Here is a 23,375-nt window from a genome sequence, read left to right on the forward strand (position 1 = left end):
CTGACTGGAGCGGGAGAAACACTGGAGACCCACGAAAAACAGTATTGTGAGTGCAGGGGATCATGTCTAGAGGCCTGACCTGAGGGGGGCCACCCGGGTCAAGGATAGTCAGAGGAGGGATGTCAGTCTGTGGAGTGAAAGGGGATACTAGGAAGGTATCCTCAAGATAATCTACTCAACTGTCATCTGTACAGAGACTTAACTTAAGTTAATCTAGTGGAAAGGTGAATCTGCAGCCGGGCTGCATCTTCAGACAAGAGTCCTCATTCATTGTGAATAGTTTGATCTGCAGTATCCCACTCTTTCCTTCTCCCATCCCTATTTAAAATAAAACACCAAAAACAACTACATACCACTGGACTGATCATTGTAGTAATGTGTTAACCTGTGAAGGCTAGTGTTGCTAACGGTAACCCAGGGGGACCTGAGAGTGTGTTATCCAGCAGCCCTCAAGGGGGCAGTGCTACACATACTTGGACCAATGTATGCATATCTCATTCCAGAGGGGCCACTGAGGAAGCAGACAATCATGGCAGTAACTATACCAGTGATCTTTCGGGTCCTATGCAGAGCAGCCTCCCCACTGCGCACTGACCACAGGGGGTGCTCACTTACTATTGCTGCCATTCATGGAACACCTCGTATTTTTTTTTTTCAACGAATACAAGACATTCTCTGTTTGGACAAGGTAAATAGGAGAGGCAGTGGACATGGGACTAAGGGAATATAGGTAGTTTAAGGCTACGTTCACATGTTAGCGTAGCGGATCGCAGGCAGAATCACAGTGATTCTGCCCGCAATCCGGAAATCATTGCAAATCGCGGCATGCCTGTGCGTTGCTGTTGATTTGCAATGGCACCCCAAACGCTGTGCGATGTTACAGCGATTTCTGCCTGCCGAATCGCAGTAACATTGCGCAAACAAAATTGCGGGTCGCATGACTCCCCAAAGAAGCTCTTGCACCTTTTTTGGGCAACATGCGACCTGCGATTTTGTTTGCGCAATGTTACCGCAATTCGGCAGGCGGAAATCGCGGCAACATCGCACAGCATTTGGGGTGCCATTGCAATGATTTCCGGATCGTGGGCAGAATCACGGCGATTCTGCCCGCGGTCCGCTGCGCTAACATGCGAACGTAGCCTAAGAGAGAGGAGACAGGGTCTGCTTACTGGGCTAGCATACTCATTCTCACTACAACTCTCACACACAAAGGCCTCTGTGTATTCTTGTACACTCCCATCAGGTGGGTTCCAGCAAATTATATCAATGATCCCAGGCTTTGAGCTGAGTTTTGTTTTAGATTATTATACAGGATGAAACTAAAATTATAAACCCTTGCTCCTTACAAGAAGTAGCAATACTGAACAGTTGTGGAAAGAAAATAACACCATTGAAATCAGGAGCCTTGTTGCGCTAGGAAAAAAAAAGCTTAGCCAGAGCAAAGATTTAAAGGAATTCACTCTGTGCCATGGAATATCCAGCATTGTCCTCTTTGCAGCTGAAGGTTTCCTTGTGCATCTCTTCCTCTGCTTGGCAATCTTGATTGTATCTTCACCTGGAGCCAGCTGTCACTTCTTGTTTCTTTAAGCCAGCCCCGGGATGATGCAATACCAGGTGTCACGTAAGTATAGCTTGAGATCTGGTGCCATGCCATGTTGTTTACAGATTTGTGGGAGCTTAAATTGGATTTTCTACTATTACTGACCAGTCTTCTAACGACCCCCAGGCATTTAATAACTAGAAGATTAGTCAGCGGGGTTGATTTACTAAAACTGGAGAGTGCAAAATATGGTGCAGTTCTGCATCAGCTTCCAGTTTTTTTGTCAAAGCTTAACTGAGCTTAAAGTTAGAAGCTGATTGGCTATAATGCACAGCTGCACATGATTAGCGTTTTCTGTTTTTAGTAAATCAACCCCAGTGTTACAAACAGCAACCTGTTGATATCCACTTTGTGATCTTCATCGGCCTTAACACAAAGTTACTTGATCCTGTCTTTAAGGAGGTATATGTTTGTTTTATATCAACGATTCATAGATATCAATTTTTTCATCTCCAATGACTATGCACAACCAAAATTCCCCAACAGGGTAATAATGATTGCCAGCTGCAAAATATAGTATCAAGTGAGTTGGAAGCAAAGGTACTTGTAGGTCGTGGGGATTCAGGGACGCATTTAACAATTTTATTTTCAAAAAATCTGGACAGTAATGGTTTTGAAGCTGAAATTAATAAGAATGAAACCTAAGACCTTGATTCTGACATAGTCAATACAATTCTTCATGTATCCACTCTTCCGTAATCCAACAGTGTCATGTGTTCAAAAAAATGATATAGTGCTATTTCATTCCAACTCAAAGTTGTGTGATTGATGTTGTTCAATATCGGTGATGCCCATTTGTTTTCTTGACACTTCTCTCTATAAACAATGAATAATTAACTGTAAAAGCAATATTCTCTAAAGATTTAATTTTAAAATGTCCTCTGTAAAATTGTTTACAGCAAAATGTGTACAGAGATAACATTTCTATTTGTTAATAACAATTACCGGTTGATGAGAAATTGTTACATTTAATTCAGTAAAGAACATACAGAAATACATACAGTAGCTTTATAGGCAGAGGTAGTATGAATGCTACAAAGTAAAACGTGTGTTTGCAGCTACTGTTCAAGGCAAAATTCCTCCTAGCAGGGGTCATGCTATTTACAAAAAAAGTTCTCTAGTTGTAGATGATTCCATCTTCTTTCAAGCAATGTCTCAAGCACATGAGGGATTTCTTTATAAACTAAAAATATGTAATAATTAATTTATTTTATTTCCTGCAGACTCATTGAGGTTGAGGTTCTCTCGCTTTAAAAGCTGATCATGGGCCTGGTAGATATTGCCAACTGTGCTATTGCTGTAGCTATGGTGCTGATTATATTTGTTTCCTTTTTTTTTTCTTTATTACATTTTTATCTATCTATCTATCTATCTATCTATCTATCTATCTATCTATCTATCTATCTATCTATCTATCTATCTATCTATCTATCTATCTATCTATCTATCTATCTATCTATCTATCTATCTATCTATCTATCTATCTATCTATCTATCTATCTATCTATCTATCTATCTATCTATCTATCTATCTATTTTTTTTTTTTTTTTACATAAGGTTCTTTTAACCTGCCCTACTTTGGTCCATTTAATATCATGGCTAAGCACAAGGGAGAAATTGATGAGTTAGGCACAAAGTCACCGAGCCAAACAACTTTTGTTTTCTTTCCATGAAAATTCAGCTTAGCAGGTCAGGTCTTAGGCATATGCGTCATAAAAGATGTATTTAAAAATGTATGAACAGTATAATTTGCTTGTATAATTTACATTTAGTTTATTTGCCTACTACACAGTACATGGGGGTATCTACATGACATCCTTTGTAAATTTGGACTGAGTGGCCTCATTTACTTTGATATTTCTGCCCTCTATACCGACCCTTCCGTTAAAGTATATGCATCCTTGGCTCATCTGATCAATTCAACACTACTAATGGTATACATCAGGGATGTCCCCTATCTCCATTAATATTTTAACTGTTAATGGAACCACTAGCTGCAGCTATCAGAAATAGCTCATTCATTTCTGGTGTCCAAATTAACAATACTTCCCATAAAATATGGATTTCGCTGATGTTGTTATACTCACTCTGACAGATGTGGCTTCTTCTTCTGTGTGTGGGCTGTACAGTTTTTACTGGATGAATTCAGTTCAGTATCATACTATAAGGTAAATGTGACTAAAGACATATTCTGCCACCCTTAACATACTGTGGCCAAAGCAGTATCCTCATTGGCTTTGATATCCATCTGGTAAAATTCTGTGAACGTATGAATGAAAATAACCGTGTAGTGGCCTTAAACACCTGAGCCACTGACACCTGATGGCAGATGGCCCAAGATGCCCTCACACACCTGGTAGCGATTGCTTTCACCAAAAAGGGGTGGGGACCTTGCCCTTTCAAGCCATAGACTTAAATAATTAACTGGTGGATCAAAAAAAAAAAAAAAAAAAATAGGTCATTTGGATGCCTCCTGCACTTCCAGGGCTCTGCTGGCAGCACAAACCAGGATTTGTGACCTGCAACGACCATTACAAGTAAATCCTTACCTCCTGAACTACCTCCAGAGGGCTGCTCTGACTTTGGACTTGATAAAACACAGTGGACCAACACCAGCAGACGATATGGCTCTCCAAATCATCACTGACTGTGGAAACTTCACACTGGACCTCATGAAACTTGAAATATGTGCCTCTCCACTCTTCCTCCAGACCCTGGGATTTTGATTTCCAAATTAAATGCTTAATTTTCCACGTGATTTGAGGAGCCATGCCATCTGCTGGTGTTGGTCCCCTGTGTTTTATTCATGCAAAAGGAGCCCCAACCAAGTATTAAGTGCATACTATACTGTACATGGACATACTTTTCAGTAAGCCAACATTTCTGTATTAAAAATCCTTTTTTTACAATTTTATTTATTCGCTTACTCAGGTCAACTTGTCCAAGTCTCCCGAACAGGCATTGCTGGGACATTTCCTGGGCCAGGTGCCCCGTGGGGCTCGGAAATTGGTTAGCGTTTGTCTTTACGGCGGCTAGGCTGGCTATAGCACGCTCATAGAGGTCTCCCACTATTCCGTTTGACCTTGTCAAGCAAAAATTGACCTGGATCATGCTGAATGAACGCCTCTCGGCTACCCTTTTGGACAGGCGCTGCCAATTTAATAAAGTTTGGGAACCCTGGATCCAATATCTATCGGCCTCTTTGTAATTCATGCCAAACAGACTCCATTTCCTTACTTGATAGAATCACATGGTCCGAATGGTGCCCACTCTGAGACTGCTCTTGTTTCTTATATCTCCTGTCTCTTCATTCTGTTGTTTCTCCCTTTCCTTTTTCTTTGTCTTTGTCCTTCCTTCTCTTGTTCTCTAGGTTATGTTTTGTGACTCAGCTACAGTGTGATTATGTTTTTTTTTAGTGGCCTTAGTGGTGTCGTTACCCCCTTACTGAATGGCCCTGTTGTTTTTGAGGCCAGGTGGGGGGGGGGGGGGTTCCTCCACCCTCCTGGGGTGCCCGGACGACTGCCTTCGGGGGTAGCTGGGTGCCCGGGAGACTATGGTTGCGATCAGTGTTGGGGGCGGATGGGGGTTTTTGGGAGATCATTTGGTACATGTGATCGATTTTTCTGCTCTTACTCGGATCACCCTATATGCCTCTGATTTCTGAGATGTCCCACTGTATCATGTTACCATTGTTGCCTGTGTTCATTATGCTGAGTTTTCTTTATGATCTTAATTTGTTTGTTCTGCACTGTTGATGGTTGTCATCTTGTCATTTGAAAACTTAATAAAAATGATTGCAAACTAAAAATCCTTTTTTATATTGGTTTTATGTAATATTCTAATTTTCTGAGATACTGAATTTTGAGTTTTCACTAGCTGTAAGCCATAATTATCAAAATTAAAAGAAAGAAATGCTTGGAATGTATCACTCTGTGTGTAACACATCTATATAAAATATATGAGTTTCACGTTTTGATATGAATTACTGAAATAAATAAAATTTTTGATGATATTCTAATTTTATGAGATGCACCTGTATATATCATAGTTTGTAGACACTATAGCTATCGTGCAAACAAATCAATATATGCTTATTGGGATTTTTTTTTTCTTTTACCAAAAATATTTAGAAGAATACATATCGACTTAAATTTTGAAGAAATTAGATTTTTTAGTTTTTTCATTGGATATGATTTATGGCAGAAAGTAAAAAAAATAATTTTTCCCCAAAATTTTCAGTCTTCTTTCATTTATAGGGAAAAAATAAAAACGCAGTGGTGATCAAATACCACCAAAATAAAGTCTTATTTGTGTGAAAAAATAATTGAAATTTATTTTGGGTGCAGTGTTGCATGTCTACACAATTGTCAATTAACCACTTGCCGACCACTCACATTGAGCCTACTGCGGCAAAGTGGTTTGTTATCGTCCAGCAACGTAGACCTACGTCGCTGGAATCCTCCCCTTGTGGGCGGCGCGCACGCACCGCCGGAGGCTCGCTACCGCTGTATTCAGTCACAGCGGGAGTCGGGCCAGGGGAGGACCGGCGGTGATAACCGCCGCTCTTCCCCGATCGCCGGGGATCGAGTGTGGAGATCCGCCCGCTTGTGTAAACAAAGCGGGCGGATCTCCTAAGTGACAGGCAGGGACAGATTGCAGGATTCAGCATAGCTGAACCTGCGATCTGTGCCTTTGTCACACAATCCCCTCCCCCCACACATGTCAGTAAGCACCAGGCATACATTAACCCCTTGATCACCACTAAAAGTTAACCCCTTCCCTGTCAGTGTCATTTTTACAGTAACAGTGCATATTTATAGCACTGATTACTGTAGTAATGTCACTGGTACCCCCGAAAGTGTCAAAAATGTCAGTCAAGGGTCCGATCTGTCCGCTGCAATGTCGCAGTCCCGCAAAAAAAATCGCAGATCGCCGCCATTACTGGTTAAAAAAAACCAATAAAAAATTACATAAATTTCCCGTAGTTAGTAGCTGCGATAACTTTTGCGCAAACCAATCTAAATGCGCTTATTGCGATTTTTTTTACCAAAAATATGTAGCAGAAAACAAATTGGCCTAAAATGTTAAAAAAATTTAGATGTTTACATTTTTTGGGGGGAATTTCATATAAAAAATGTGAAAAATATTGTTATTTTTTTAAAATTGTCGCTATTTTTTTGTTTATAGCGCAAAAAGTAAAAATCACACAGGTGATCAAATACCACCAAAAGAAAGCTCTATTTGTAGGGAAAAAAGGGACATAAAATTAAGTTGGGTACAGCATTGCACGACCGTGCAATTGTCCGTTAAAATAATGCAGTGACGAATCGCAAAATATGGCCTGGTCAGGAATGGGGTAAAATCTTCCGGTCTTAAAGCGGTTAAAAATACGCTCATGAGAATTTTTTTGTCAAAGACATGTAGCTAAATACATTTTGGCCTAAATATATGACAAAAATTTAATATATTGGATATTTTTTAACTGTCAAAGTAGAAAAATATTGTTATTTTTTCAAAATTGTCGCTTTTTTTTTATTAATATCGCAAAAAAAAAGAAAAGCGCAGAGGTGATCAAATACCACCAAAAGAAAGTTCTGTTTATGGGAAAAAAAGGACGTAAATTTAGTTTGGGTACGGTGTTGCATCACCGCGCAATTGTCAGTTAAAGTTGCACAGTGCCGGATCGCAAAAAGTGGCCTGGACGTAAAGCAGGAAAATCCTCCGGTGGTAAAGTGGTTAAAGTAATGCACTGCCAAAATTTAAAAGAAAAAAACAGCCTAGTCATGAAGGGTGGTAAATCTTCCGGAGGGCAAGTGGTTAAAGTCAGAGATTAATTAGAACTGCTTATCTCTATGCCTTGTTAGTGGCTCACATAGTATTTGCACTGGTGCATCTGCATGACACCCATCTTCGGGGCAAGAATTATAACTACATTTCTAGGCCAGCTGCCTTGTGCTACACTGCTAATAACAGTCAACTAGCCAGCCAAAGTATTACACTGACTGGAATGGACATTATAACCACTCAAGACATGTCCAACTTACTCCAAACATTAGACCAATTCACTAACATCACAGGCTTTAGGGTTAACCAACAAAAATCTCAAGCCCTCTGAATTAGTACACCTGGAACCAATGGCTAGAAGATCTCTTAGAACCAAATGACCCATGTTTAACTGCTGTTCACATACAATCCTTCTCAGTGTTGGCTGAGAATATCCTTATTTGAATATTTGCTAGAACCACCAAGATTTGCACCAATAAACTGTCATTTTATTCTGTTTGAAGTTTAGTTCTTAGTGAAAGAAACCTGTAAACCATTCCTACAGGAAAGATATGCAAACTGTGAAAGCAGAGCACCAGTCTTTTTTTTACCTACAGAAATGTGTTACAACATGATGTAATGCTGACCATGTGCCTCCCCTGATAGTCTTGCCACCCTAGACTACAGCCTGCTTTGGCTATTTAGAAATCTGGCACGTCCCAGACATACTGCATATTCAGAAGGAGGGGTCAGCAAAGGCATCCTCCATATTTCTCTTTGGGCAAGGGTTTTTTTGTTTAGATGGAATCTAGAGACTGAGTTTGATCGGCATTAGAAACGAAAGAAAAATTTTGTGTTTAGACCAGATGGTTTATTACAACTCACTTTGTTGTTATCAATAAGATTCAGAAAGAAGCAGAGTATTTTATTCCACAAAATATGTTTGGAAAATCCAATTATCAAGAATATCGGTACCATCCTAATATTTGCAGATAGACAAGGTCACCACAACCCCTTTTTATTAGGGTGATATAGCTGACAGGCTCATATTACTTTATTTGAGGATAGAATCTCTTTGCTGTCACTTCCCAGACAGAAAGCACTGTTATAAATTCCCGGGTGGCTAAGTGCAGTGTATTTCAGCATGATAGACACACTGGTGTATTTGGTTCTCTCACTCTTGGATAATACATAGGCATATATAAATCAAACTCATGGGACTTTCAATGATGTGACTTTCAGATAGTTCAACCGAATGCAGTAATTTTGTTTCAAGTACAGCAGCTTGTGCTGTAAATAATATGAGACCATAGATATGGAACAAGCTGGGTTGGTGTGTTGTCATTTGCCACAAAATAATTTACTTTTTTCCTGTTCTTTTATGAGCATGGTAAGATATATGATATTGTGAGTGTGACTGTGATCATGAGCCATTCATAACTGAATTTGCAAAGAATATAACACTGTTGATTTAGGATAATATTTAAGTGTAGCACTGCCCCCATAAGGACTGCTGGATACTGTCTCTGCAGGCTCCCCTGGTTACCAACACACGGTTATGGTTAAACAGCTCCTGAATCCCTCCTTGTTCCTATTGGCTCTTGGCAGAAATTAACAGTCTAGGGGTGTTGTTTTTTTTTTTTTTGTATTTTATTGAATAAATGGAATAGGAGAAGGGAATAGAGGGATACTCCAATTTGAACTATTCACTATATCTGAGGACTTCTATCTTCCAATCACAGAAGAAAGATATGGAACAGCCAGGCTGTTGATTCACCCTGCCACTGGGATGAAAAGGGTTCTCTTGTTTTCTATACTCTCTCTAACAAGGAGACTTGATGGACGATCACCTATCTTCAGGATACTCTCCCTAGCATTCTCTTTCCTGCTGACACCCGTCCACTGACCATCCTATGAGCAGCGGTGCCCCCCCCTCAGGTCAGGCCCCTTGACACGAGTTCCTGTACTCACGATACTGCAAAAACAGTATCTCCAGTGTCTCCCCTCTCAGTCAGCTTCCCTGGACCTCTGGCTTTAGCTCCTGTCGACCACTCCTCTGGTCCTTAGAACGACCTCCTGAGACCGCATGGCACCTCTACAGAGGAGGAGGCAGCCACCCCCTCTCTCCGGGACTCCGCTCTCCAACGAAAGACCCAATGCACGTGTCCTCCTGGCTTTTATACAGTATCCCAACATGCACCAAGGTAGACTGCACTCTGCCAATCATCAGGACTGTATCAAAAGTCTATGCACCCATTTGTCAGGTTTCCTCCCACTGTCCAACATACCTCCCTATTGGACCAGCGTGAAACACTCTCTAGAATGAATGAGTTGCATAATGAGCACAATGAGCAGAATGTACTAACAGATCCTGCTCTCTGGTAGGCAGAGAACAATCTAGATTTACCAGCAGCCCCTCTGGTAAACAGACAGAGCTCAAAACGATACTTCTCTCACTAGCACCTACCTAGGAGGGTGCTACATAAGTGAATATTTATGTACACTTACTAATTCATATTCTAGCTCCTGATTTTTGAAAAGAATATAACACTGTTGATTTAGGATAATATTTAAGTGAATATTTATATACTCTTACTATCTCCTATTATAGCTTCAGTGTACATATAGCACTATTGATTTACACTTATCGGATCAGCTACTGTATCTTTTTAAAGCAAAAATGGGCTTAACTGGGTGGTAGAACCATTGGTTTGGGTATTCAGTGCTTGGATCCACCCTACACACATATTTCTAAAGAAAATTAATAATAGTAGGACCTGATTTCTAGAAAGGCCAAAAAGGCCAGGTGAGGCAGAAGACTGGACAATGATGACTGGTCAAGGTAGAAAAAACCTTGCAGTACACAATAGTCCCTCTTCATACACTCTTAGTTTAACAGGGATGCATCAGAATTTGACAACTTAGTTGACATAGCCAAGCATGTTCATGCTTAGAGTGATTCAGATAGCATCAATAGCATAGAGAAAATCATATATGTATTCCACAAAATGTGTGGGGGATGGTAAGCCCAATAGCTCAAACCTATAGTGCTTGGAGTGCAGAGCAACATAAACTGAATTTAGTAGGAGAAAGGGAGGGTCAAGGAGGGTGGGGTCAGGGTCTCCTTCAGTCTTACCAGCATGCCTAGCTGTGTTAGCAAGGCCAAAACCATAGTCTTAAGTTGACCTCATTTATGGTTCCAGAAGAATGTGGTCAAAGCTCAGGGGTAAGAATTTGTCCACGCATGGCTTTTATGTGTTTAGGTACTTGTTCTAGTCAAGTAGCCTATATTTTACTAAGGGTTATATCTTATGGTGTTCTATGCTTTGTCTTAAGGAGGCACGGTTTAGGCATCTTCCACGCCTAACAATTGTTTGCTAGGATGCTGTAGTGACATATAGGAGGAGCCTAAATTGAGCTGGAGTTAGATCAGGCAAGCGTTTGGTTATTAGGGCCACTGCAGAGTCTGAGGTCAGTGGGAGGTTTGTAAGCTTGGTTTGCATCTGCATTATCTCTGCCCAAAATTAGGAGACTAGTAGACAAGACCAGTACACATGCAGATAGGTTCCTGGTTCTGCACATCCCCCAAAACTGTTAGGAGGAAAGTTAGGGACCATTGTGGCAATTCTTGCTGGGACTAAGTACCACTTAGTGAGAACTTTATAGTTAGCCACTAGGATTAGTATATTTATAATCGAGGATTTAGTTGACTTACCAATATTTAGCCCAGACCTCTGAGTCTAGTTGGAGATAGAGGTCTGTAGCCCACTGGTTGGTGTAGGATAGAAGGTTTGTGCTAAGGGCGCAGTTTAGGTGTGTGTGTGTATAATTTGGGAAATTAAACCTGGGGGATGTGGATCAGATAAACATATATGTTTGAAATGCATTAAGGAATTTAAGGCAATATGGCCCTTGCTATAAGTGGAGTAGAAGTACGAGATTTGAAGGTACCTGAATATTAATGAATTTCGAAGCTGATGCTGCTTCTGTAAGGTGGAGAATAAGTATACGGAGGATGCTGTAGCCAAGTGGTAAAATAGATTTTCAATTCTTCCAAAGTTGACAGGAGATAGGATCGACACGTGCAGGATAAAATGATGGGTGCTTGAGGAATGAAAGGGGGTATGTGGAGATAGCAGTTTATATAGGATTTTCCTCCTATCCCAAAGGACAATTAAGTGCTGAGTAACTGGATTTGGAATAAACTTACATTCTTGGTGATGTAGCCAGATGAGGTTGCCTATGGGGTTGCAGTCAGCTGTCTCAAGGCTAACCTATCATTGAATTTAATTGTTTGTGTGGTTTTGAGCAATTTGTACAAGCTGGATAGCTTGATAATATTTAAAAAAAATTGGCAGACCAAGTCCTCTTTGAAGTTATGAACGCATCAAAATTGACCTGGGAAGCCGAGGTGTAGTGGATACCCAGATATAGCCATTGACTCAATGTTGGAGTATTTCGAGGTAATAAGTCAGAGCTGCAATAGGAAGGATTCTTAAAAGGTAAAGGGTTTTAGACAATAAGGACATCTTAACAGCCGTTATTCTACCCATCCAGGATGCATACAACAGATCACATCAGGACGTGCACTGTCCAGTGAGTGAGGGATAATTGCCTTGGTATATGGATGGGCGAGATGTCAGATTGATGCTCAAGTAATTTGAACTATAAGAAGCCAATTTGAACAAAAAGGTAGCTTGTAATTGAAGCACATCCTGGCTGGGACAAGTGATGATGAGGGCTTGAGATTTTTGTTGGTTAACCTCAAAGCCTGTTATGTTAGCGAATTGGCCTAATGTTTGGAGTAAGTTGGGCATCAAGATTAAAAGTGCTGTGAGAAATAAAAGCAAATAATCAGTGAACAAGCATAACATAGGTTGATGGCCAGCCAATTCAATGCTGTGGATGCTTGGGTTGGAGCATATTAGGGCCATAGGGGCTCAATGACCAGGTCAAAGAGGAGATGAGACAATAAGAAAACTTGTCTCATTCCACAAGCTATTTTAAAATGGTACAATTTGTAACCCTTTAAAAGCAAACGGTTTGGGACTTTAAATGAAGTACGTGACACATAGCTGGTAAAGTGGTCAAATGCATGATAGCACATTTATTCTTTCATTTATATATACAGATATCATGATGGCATATTATCATTATAATTCATATATATATATATACACAGATGTCATGAATAACACATTGCAGTATAAAGTAAAATTATGAGCTGGCTTGTAATCCATATCATAAGATATATATATTTAGGATTAATGATTGCAAACGTTCATAATAGTCTAAACTGAAAACGCATGATTATAATGCATCTAAAAAAAAGCTTGATGCGTGAGTATCGTGGAATTCACTCCACTTCTTCAGGAGCAGATGCAAAAAAACATATAGAGACCAATGTGGTTTGATGGTTAACTAAAAAAAAAAAAAAAAAAGGGAAGAAAAAGTATCAATGAGATACTTACAAGTCAGTTCCAATTTGATGGCTTCCAGGGATGTGTCTGCACTCATTAATGATTTTAGTATATATCTTATGATAGGGATTGCAAGCCAGCTCATAATTTTACCTTATACTGAAATGTGTAATTTCATGACATCTGTATATATAAATATGAATTATAATGATAATAAGCCATCATGATATCTGTATATGTATATATATATATATATATATATATATATATATATATATATATATATAAGGATAAATGTGCTATCATGCATTTGACAACTTTACCAGCTATGTGTCCCATGCTGCATTTAAAGTCCCAGACCTTTCCCTTTTAATTTTCAGATTCACGGATGGAGGCGTATGAGTATGTCGCTGGCCTCATTTAAATTCACAAAACCCCTCATATTCCCAATTTGTAACCCTCATATTTTATGTATTGTTGCAGTTTCACATATAATGAGGAGACCGACAGTAGATAATCTGGGCCAAAGCCCCATTTGTCTAAGATTTAGTTCAGGTATGGTCACAAAAGCTTTGCATATATCTAGTTAAAGGAAATACACAGGGATGCATCGCGGTGAGCTATGTGAGTTAAGAAGGTTGCTTTACGCATGTTATCATCTACTTGGTGATGTGGTATGAAGCCCACCTGGTCTTTTTTGATCAAGGAGCATATAATGGGGTTCAAGCGGTAGAGTAAGAATTTTGAGAGAGCTTTACATCAAGGCTGAGCAAAGAAATCAGCCTATAATTGGCCCAGTTGTTGGTATCAGAGTTTGGTTTGGGTATTATGGAAATTATAGCTACAAGGGTATAGAAATACTTTTTTTTTTTTTTTCTAACAGTGCATTGAAGTATTGGATAAGAGTGGAGCCTTGAAAATTTCTTTATATTGTTCATATGCACATTGACACTTTCACCTACGGGAACTCATAGTAGCAGAGCACCCTGTGCCCATCACACATGCAGTAGGGGTTAAAAGCTTAGGGTCTGTCAAGCTGCATGAGCATCAGTATGGCTATGGCTCCTGAATTCCCAATATTTATTCCACAGTGAACATGTGCATTATGGTATTTGCTAACAACAGGGGGTTGAAGTAGGGGGTAGAAACACTAGGCGATGCAATTTATCAAAGCTACCAAAGGGGTTTAAGCCACAGGAGAAGAAATGTTGTAGCAGATGTTGAGTTTGAGGATTGTTTTGTCCAAAGTTTTGATCTGGAACAAATGCATTTTCCTTTTTTAAAAAAAAAATACTGTACTGGAGGTGACTAAGATTTTAACCTTGCTCAGATGTATTCAGCAGCAGTGAGCATCAGTTTCAAAATCAGACTAATTAGCAAATGTATTAATTGAAAGTTGTTTTTATTTTTTTATTCTGACAATGTAGATATACATTTGAAGATAACACATAATGAAGATGTAGATGATGTGGATCTACTCTGCAAAGAAACATACATTTCATCAGTTATAAATGCTTGAATTCCTGCTTTGTCTTATTCTATGTGGATAAGACAAACTGACATACAAATATTCAGGAGAATCTAAATGTGCTGAATTGGTTATAGTTCTGTCAATCATCCCAATATTAGTAATTAATAATAGTCAATCATCCCTAGTAATTATTTTCTTATACCTCTTTAGGATAGAGTGACAAAGCTATCCATAGATAGGTGGAAGACCAGTGGCTGTTATATGATGCAAACACAGGAGGGTGATAGCAAACACCAACCTGTAAAAGGACAAAAGCTTAACATTAGATTATGTTCAATAATGACTCGTAGACAACAGTTTATATAAATATACAGTATATGATCAAAATCAATATCAGATCCTTAATAGGAAATAGAAAACGTGTATAAGATATGAAATGAGAACAATCATTTTCATATACTGTTTACATTTCATAAACCATACATTCATACATCTTGATAAACCATGCCATAAGATCAATCTTTCCTCCCGTTTTCATGATCCTTTCAGTGAATTGTATTACCCTGCCACACGTTTTCTACACTAAAACTGCACTTTAATTGCACCGTGATTTTGAATGAATGCCTGATTACGTATTTAAATATGTTCTACAATCTGATTATTTCTTATAACAATGTTTGTGCAGCATCTATGCATAATTTGGATTGTTGACTTCCATATCATTATGGAAAGAGGTTAATTATATTCTTTGGAAACATGCAATATAAAATGATATTCCGCATACTTGTTTATGCAAAGCAGAAATATTTTAGAGTAATTCAAACAGGGCATTTGTCTACAACCATACTAAGCTTCCTCTTTCTACTTTCCTTTTACAACAGGGATTCAGTAATCAAGTGGATGTGTCTTATATTGCCAAACATTACAACATGAGTAAAAGTAAAGTTGACAACCAGTTCTACAGTGTGGAAGTAGGGGATTCGACCTTCACGGTTTTGAAACGCTACCAGAATCTCAAGCCTATAGGCTCTGGGGCTCAGGGAATAGTTTGGTAAGTGAATTTATTGTATTTTTGTGAATCTCATGCATAATTTGATAGAAGAAATACTGGTTTACTTGATCATGGTGCATTGTTACTAGCAGCACACTGTAACTGTTATAGCAGAGGGAGAAAAACTTGCATGATGTATTTAATAGGAAAAAATTAGTAATCAATATCTGTAAACTTTTCTTGAACCAAATTCAGTCATAAATTAAAGTAGAACTAAACCCTACCATCCTATCCTGTGTCCTTTTTTTGGAGGAGGAGGGGTGGGCGCTGATACCAGAGGACTATGCTAAAAAAAAAATGGGTAACTGTCAACAAAGTAAATGGCTAGAGATGTCCTCTTTCATTGGAAAAAGTCTATTGTTTTTAAAGAGTGGAATCTACCTATATGACCTATAGTGTTTCTCCTAGAAAGCGGAGCCATTACAACACATTGGTCCCACCCTAATTCATCTTATTTCATGTATTTTTCTTCTACCAGCATCTTACGGCTTTGGGATGTTTGGGGATTTCTATTAATAAAAAATCACTGTGAGGCCACCATATTTTACCATTACAGGTTTCCCACTGTTGCTAACTTCTCCTGGGATTTTAACCAAAGCAGATCACTTGTAGTTGACATCTTTCTTTTCTGAGCAAAGGGAAGAACTGGGTAGGTCACAGAGAAGTTTTAAAAACCCTGTTAAGTATTTTTCAGTAGCAGTGTAAAGTGGTTAGGCAAACCTTGTAGGAAGTCAAGCTCCAAACTTAGCACTGGACCCTCCCAAAGTCTATGGGAGCAGAATCTTGAAATTTTTTTACTGGCCTTCTTTAAGACTAATTTGAAAGCTTAAGTTAAATAAAAGGGGATACACTGGGAACTACCATGGTAGACGTGTTTCAATGCAAAAAAATGTTTAAAAAATACCATTCAATTAACGTGGCTTAAAGGCACATTTGAAAATACACAAATCCCTTAAATAACATGCTTGGAGGGTTCTTTAAAATGACAATAAAAATTATGATCCCTGGTCAACGTAGGTTTGTAAGCAAACAACCCAAGAACTTTCTGTGATGTCATTGACCAAATATAGACATAACCATATCTGGTTAATGACATCACTCATGGCTCATCTTGACAAAGGGTCATCATGAATAACAACAAATCTACATTGCTGGATGATGTGATTGATGAAAGATTTAAATTATGGGGCATTTGTTTCTTTTTCAAAGGAATTTTTTAATAAAATAATTTTTCATGGTGTGAGTGTTTATAATTTTTTGACATTTTTGATATTTTTGTAGGGGGGTACCCTTATTTTCCTGGGGGATATATCTGGGGTCCCCTTTTTTTTAACCACTTGCCGACCGCCCGGCACAGTTTTACTGTGGCAGGCTGGATCGGCTGCACGAAACTACGTAGTACTACGTCGGTCACGCTCATGGTGCTGGGGAGCAAGCGCGCTTCCGCCCCCACTAGGCAGTGGGGATGCCGATGCACGGGGCTGGCGGCTACAATTGCCACCAGGCACCCGTGATCGCTTCCCGCTGATAGAGAAGAACGGTCAGCTGTTGTAAACACAGCTGACTGTTCTTCTCCCTGGAATGATCACAGAGCCCCAGTGATCCTTCTATATAGGATCACAGGCCTCTATGGTAATTTCACAAGCCCCTCCCCCCACAGTTAGTAAACACTCCCCTGGGCTCAAATTTAACCCTTTGAGCCCGCGAGGTTAACCCCTTCCCTGCCAGTGTCATTATTACAGTAACAGTGCATATTTTTAGCACTGATTACTGTAGTAATGTCACTGGTCCCCCTAAAAGTATCAAAAAGGTCAGTTAGGGGTCCGATCTATTCGCCGCAATGTTGCAGTCCCGCTAAAAATCGCAGCTCGCCGCCATTACTAGTAAAAAAAAAATAAATAAATAAAAATGACATAAGTCTTTCCCCTAGTTTGCAGACGCGATAACTTTTGCGCAAACCAATCAAAATACGCTTATTGCGATTTTTTTTTACAAAAATATGTAGCAGAATACAAATTGGCCTGAAAGGATGAAAAAAGTAGATTTAAATTTTTTTTTCTTTTGGGAATGTTATATTGCAGTATGTGAAAAATATTGTTTTTTTTTTTTTTTTTTTAGTATTGTCCCTCTTTTTTTGTTTATAGCACAAAAAATCAAAATCACAGAGGTGATCAAACACCAAAAAAGAAAGCTCTATTTGTGGGAAAAAAAGGACATCAATTTTATTTCGGTACAGTGTCGTGTGACCGCTCAAGTTACCGTTAAAATAACGCAGTGCCGAATCACATAAAATGGCCTGGTCATTGGGGGGCAAATCTTTCTGGTCCAGAACTGGTTAAAGAGGGCTTGCAGATTCCAGTTATGTGACTTTCTGCTCTTCCTCCACAGTAAAGGCCCGTACATACGACGAAAAAATCTGTAGGGAAAATTTGTCCGACGTCCTATTTTCGGATTGTTAGTATGGTGCTTTTGACAGCCGACTCCGACTTTTCGGCTGACAAAATCCTGATGTGTAGGCTATATAATTTTTAATATTTTCGTCTCATTAGTACAGATTTCGACGGAAAAAAAATCTTAAGAGCAAGACTAGGCATGCTCAGAGACGAAAGAACACATACAAAACAATCCAGCACATGACATCACTTCTGAAGTAGAATTCTGTCGTACGGGAAAATTCGTATGAAAATAACCTCTTCAATTTCCACAGTAGACTAGCATGCCACAAAAAACGGACGACAGATCGTTCGATATTTTGATCATGTGTACGGGCTTAAGGCCTCATGCACACTGGACATTTTTACAGCTGCTCCTAGGGGAGTCTGGCGTTCTTTTTTTTTTCCCTGCCTCTAAACTCCCTCCATCCTTGTTAGCCTGTCCATGCACACACAGACTTTTTTGCAGCGTTTAATGGCAGGAGAGTTTGGAAGCATGAAAAAAACCCACTGCCAGTGTGTCCAGGAGCAGCAGACTTTGGCCAGAAACAAACGCTTGATGCTACTAAAAGCTGCTAAAGGCACCGAAACATTAGGTGCGTTTAGCGCTTGAGCATTAATTCATTTCAATTGTAAGAATAAATGATTTATTCTGACCAATGAAATCAATTACCGTTCAAGAGCTTGACACCTGTAAAAGCTCCTAAAAGCTTGTAAAAGCTTTTGAAATTTACATGCATCAGGCATTTTTCCTGCAAAAACCCTGCTGGCTTCTCAGAGAGTTAAATAAATGTCCTGTGTGCATGAGGCCTAAAGCTCTGAGCACCTGAGTAGCCTGTTACCAGGCCAGGATGAGGATACTTTACTCTGGGTAACATCTAACCCATAATGACATATAATAAACACAGGACTGGGACGGGAGTCACTTTGGTTGGGGGGCCTGTGGAACCCAGCTTACCTTAGAGAGGTTGGGAAATTCCTCTCTCTGCCCCCTAGGCTTCTCTTATGTGTAAGTCCCCCTGTGTCTATTAGGGGCACAGGATGGCCAAGGAAATGATGGACTTTATGGACACAGAATATGGTTTGGATTACTCAAATGAGACAGTAATAATTATCAACAATATGTCTCAAAGAATATATGAAGCCTCTGGGACTCTAGGCCTAGCTGCCTATTGCCACTCCTAACCCATTGCCAGCTCAATCACCTGTCTTCCACACCTCGTAATTATGCTGATTTACTCGGTATTTAGACTTCTAATAAATATGTAATTTTGTATTTTGTTTTAGCATTGTTGCTGGCAGTCTGGTCTTCCAGTCTGCTTTAAGTGCGCTGAATTAATTAACATGTTAATGAATACTTTTGCAAGACACTGTAGATGGGATTAGCCATGAGTCAGCTGTACCTCGTTATCTAACCATTGTGTGATGTTTTGGGTAAATATTCAGGTCATTGTTCGTGTAGTGACTGACATGCTTCTCAAGTGTATAAAAGCTTGTTTCTTGTGCAGTAAAGAGTTATTTGCTTGCAGACACATACAAGCTAAGTTCAGGCTAGTTTTTGTATGAGGGGTGGTGGGCGGCTGGAATCTCTATCTATGTTCAGACTGTAGGAAGCTGTATACTGAGGGAAGCCCACAAGTACGGTGTGGGTCGGGCAGCGCTTCTGGTACAAGGACTTTTTTCAAGTTTTTATACAGAGCAGTGAGGGAATCTGGAAAAGGTAAGTTTTTGCAGTGTAGTGGTGGGCTATCCAAGTGAACCTGTTACTTTGCCCTGAAAGGAAAATGTACATGTTTGCTTTAAAGTAGTGATCGACCAATATCGTTTTTTTACCGCCAATACTGATATATTGGTCATCGGACATTGGTATCGGCCGATATCTGCCGATATTTTCGGACATTAAATTATTTTTTTTTTTAATTTTCTACAGGTACTGTGGTGGAGGGATCTGGGGGTCTTAAAGACCCCAAACCCCTCCGCTGCACTTAAAAGCATTCAAAACGCCAAGTTTGTCTGTTTTGAATGCTGTAAGTTTTTAAATTCGGCGCCGCCAGTACATCACTTCCGGGTATGCAGCAGCGCGGAATTCAAAGAAATGGAGACCCGGGTCAGACAGAGGTGAAGGTAGGATTCCCGGGTCTCTCGATGGGACGGGAGACCCGGGCGAGCTGCGGAAGGCCGCGGGAGGGGGCGTCCCCTCCCGCTCTTTGGAATGACAGCCGAGCGGCTTCTCAGCCGCATCGGTTGTCATTACAAGACAGCCGACCATCGGCTATGGACACCGGTACCAGGGTGATGCCTCTAGCTGCAGGCATCACCCCGGTACAAGCACTTTCCCTGAAATAGCGGCAATATCAGGAAATTAAAAGCCGATCGGGGAAAGTGCATATCGGCCCTCGATATATCGCTTTGCCAATAATCAGTCGATCTCTACTTTAAAGTAGTCATCCACCTTTTAAATGCTACCTCCCCGTTGCTCTGCTCCTACCTGCAGTTATTAATAAATCTTAACACAAATACTTTTCTTTTTCCAAATGGTCTGAAAAGCTCTGGAGTGTGTGTCTGTCAGAGCAGGGCTGAGCTGTGACATCATCTTCTGACATAAACAGTTCTAAGATGTTAGAAAAAGTAGAAAAAAAACGATGTATTGTTATTTATTTTTAATGGAATGCAGGAAGAAGAAGAGCAGTGGGTAGACAGTGTTTAAAGAGGGGTGACTCTATTACCTGTCCCTCGACCTTAAGGATTAGCATGACTAAATACTAAAAATGTGCACATTAATATAATTCTTAAACTATATGCTCTTTGTGCACATAAAACATTTAGAAAGAGACCGTTATAATATTGTATATAAAAAAAATGAATTGTAACATAGTTTTGCAGTAGGTGTCATGATCAGTTAGAAGAGAAGATTGCTCAAAGTGTTTTTCAACTAGTTCGGGGAAGCAATTGGAAAAAGATAAAGCATCTTGCCTGTGGTTACTGAGCTTTACAATCCACAATGTGTTATCCAGTGCTAATGTGCCCTGGAACTTCACATGGATCTGTTCAGCATATGGATAATGTCAAAATGCATTTGGAATTTCCGGGATGGATTCAAACAGCTTAAGTGTTTGACGAACAGAACCGCTTTAATTATTTTTAATAAAGTAAAACAAAAAAAAAAACCTTAAAAAAAAAAAAAGACTTGCATAATTGTTGTGGATCATTTATTTGTGCTACAGTAAAATAGGATTCTAAAATATAAACACAACTGAAAACGTCAGTAATAGTAATTATAGTTTTTTTTAATAATATATATATCTATATCTATATCTATATATATATATATATGTATATATATATATATATATATATATATATATATATATATATATATATATATATATATATATATATATATCTACATCTATATATATATATATATATATATATATAGCATATGTGTGTTTGTATTAGTAATAATAATTATAGTAATGCAATGTGCTTTATAAGCCTTTAAAGACATTTAAAATGCGTTATACATTGGTAAATTAAAGCCAAATAAAGTATTTTCATTTATCTTCAATTACTGTATGTGAATGGGCAACCAGTTAGATGTCCCTGATCGTGCTCTGACTTTTCTAGTATGCTTGCTTGTCCCAGTTTGCAGCATTGCAACAGTGATGATATAACGCTTATTTAGTACAGCTACCTATATACCACTATCAATTTACACAGCGTTTACATATTTATTACACATTCACATCAGTCCCTGCCCTCAAAGAGAGTATAATCTAAGGTCCCTAACTCACTTTTATACATACCAGGACCAATTTAGACAGGAGCCAATGAACCTACCAGCATGTCTTTGGAGTGTGGGAGGAGTGTCTTCAGAGTAGTCGGAGGAAACCCACGCAGGCACAGGGAGAACATACAAACTCTAGGTTGGTAATCCTGTGTTTGGGATTCAAACCGATGACCCTGGTGCTGTTAGGTGAAAGTGATACCCCCACTTTATTATAGAGGCTTTGATGCAGGCAGTGTAGAACTGTCCAGGTGCATGTCTCAGAGTTCTCTGTATTTTACATTTTGGGGCTTATTCATAGCATGACATACAGGAACAGGAAAATGTATTTTTCAAACAAGGAGATACGGAATATGACAATACTAGATGTGTCAAGTATAACTCTGATGTAGGATCTAATTTTGCTATCCACTGTACCATAAAAATTATGTGTGTGATGGAAAAGAATCAAACTTCCTTTTAGCAGGGACTTTCATACAGTCAAGTATGGCCCTGGTCCATCATTTAGGCATTTTTAGTCTATGGACTGAAAGCTATTGTTCTACAGATACCCAGTAGGCCATAGGTTAAAATAGTTTATCAATATACATGACATTCAAAAAAAGCTAACATGTTGTTGGTTGTTGTCAGTGAAATAGTAATTTGGGTTAGTCCCTGCAAAGCTTACATTTTTATGTTCCTACAAAAACAGTGCCAATTTATTGTAGACCCCATGCACATTGTAATGTATTTCCACCAAAGCAAGGATCCAGCAGATTCCAATGGCTGGATTTACAGGTTGTTGTGGACAGTTGTGTTGCCTCAGCCTGCATAAGACTATTTTCTCTGGTTAGGGAAAAATGATAATTCTTGGACGTAAGGTGCGTGTCCAGTGGCGATCGCTTGTCCCTAACCACATCCTGATGTAATTATATCTGAATACAGGAAGATGACAGTGGACATTGTCAGCTTGCCCAGGCAAGTCTTTAATATTAATTGGACCCTGGGCAAACATTTTCTTGTCCCCCCCCCCTATCCAATTATGCTCTCCACCCGCTCTGAGACATACGATAAATAGCAGCTAGACTTAAAATCAGTTTACTGAATCAGATTAGGCAGTGTTTGCTATTGGTTGCCAGAGGTTACACCATATCATTACCGCTTACTGACTGGTTGCTACTGCTAGAGGTTACAGAACACAATACAGCTCACTGAATACTTGCTAGAGGTTACAGTACATCATTTCCTCACTGCCTGCACACCATAGACTGGGGAGGTGAGGAGACCCATCAATAGACAGAAAACTCCTAGGGATCCTCCTGGGTTCCGTGTCAATGCTGGTAGGAGGGGAGGTGTGATCAATGGCAATGCTGGGGGGTTGATGGGATCAGTGGCAGCGGTGGGAGGATGGGGTTAGTTAGGAGGTGGCAAATTTTAAATCATGTAGACGAACGCTTGAAATCTTTGGCAAGTATATAGTGGGGGATTCTACATTGACCACCAACTAAATGGGGGATTTACAATTACCACTAATAGATTTACACTGCCCTCCAATGTAATGGGAAATTTACAATGACTACTAAAGTGAGAGGGGATTTACACTGGCCACTCATGTGAGGGAGAATTTGCACTTACCACCATGTAGCAGGATTTTTTTCGCTACCCACCAATATAGAGAGGGATTTCTACACTGACACCAAGGTAATAGGAGCATTTACACCAACCACCAGTGTAAGGAGAATACAGTATACAATAACCTCCATGTAAGGGGGAATTACGCTAACAACTATTGTCCAATGTCCAGGAGATTTGTACTGACCACCAACATAAGGTGACACTTCTACACTGACCAATGAAGAATTTACAATGAC

The 23,375-nt window shown here is 39.5% G+C and overlaps 1 protein-coding gene across 8 annotated transcripts in view; it reads left to right on the forward strand.

Annotated features, from left to right (window-relative positions):
* Positions 1–23,375, forward strand: part of MAPK10 (mitogen-activated protein kinase 10) — a 328,578-nt gene that overhangs the window by 221,410 nt on the left and 83,793 nt on the right. For all 8 annotated transcript variants that reach the window (XM_082263012.1, XM_082263018.1, XM_082263013.1 and 5 more), the window contains one exon: positions 15,137–15,306. In XM_082263012.1, coding sequence (XP_082119138.1) covers positions 15,137–15,306 — 170 coding nt within the window. The remainder of the gene's footprint in view (positions 1–15,136; positions 15,307–23,375) is intronic.

The sequence above is a fragment of the Pelophylax lessonae genome (assembly GCF_965119305.1).
Source record: "Pelophylax lessonae genome assembly, chromosome: 1".
NCBI lineage: Eukaryota > Metazoa > Chordata > Amphibia > Anura > Ranidae > Pelophylax > Pelophylax lessonae.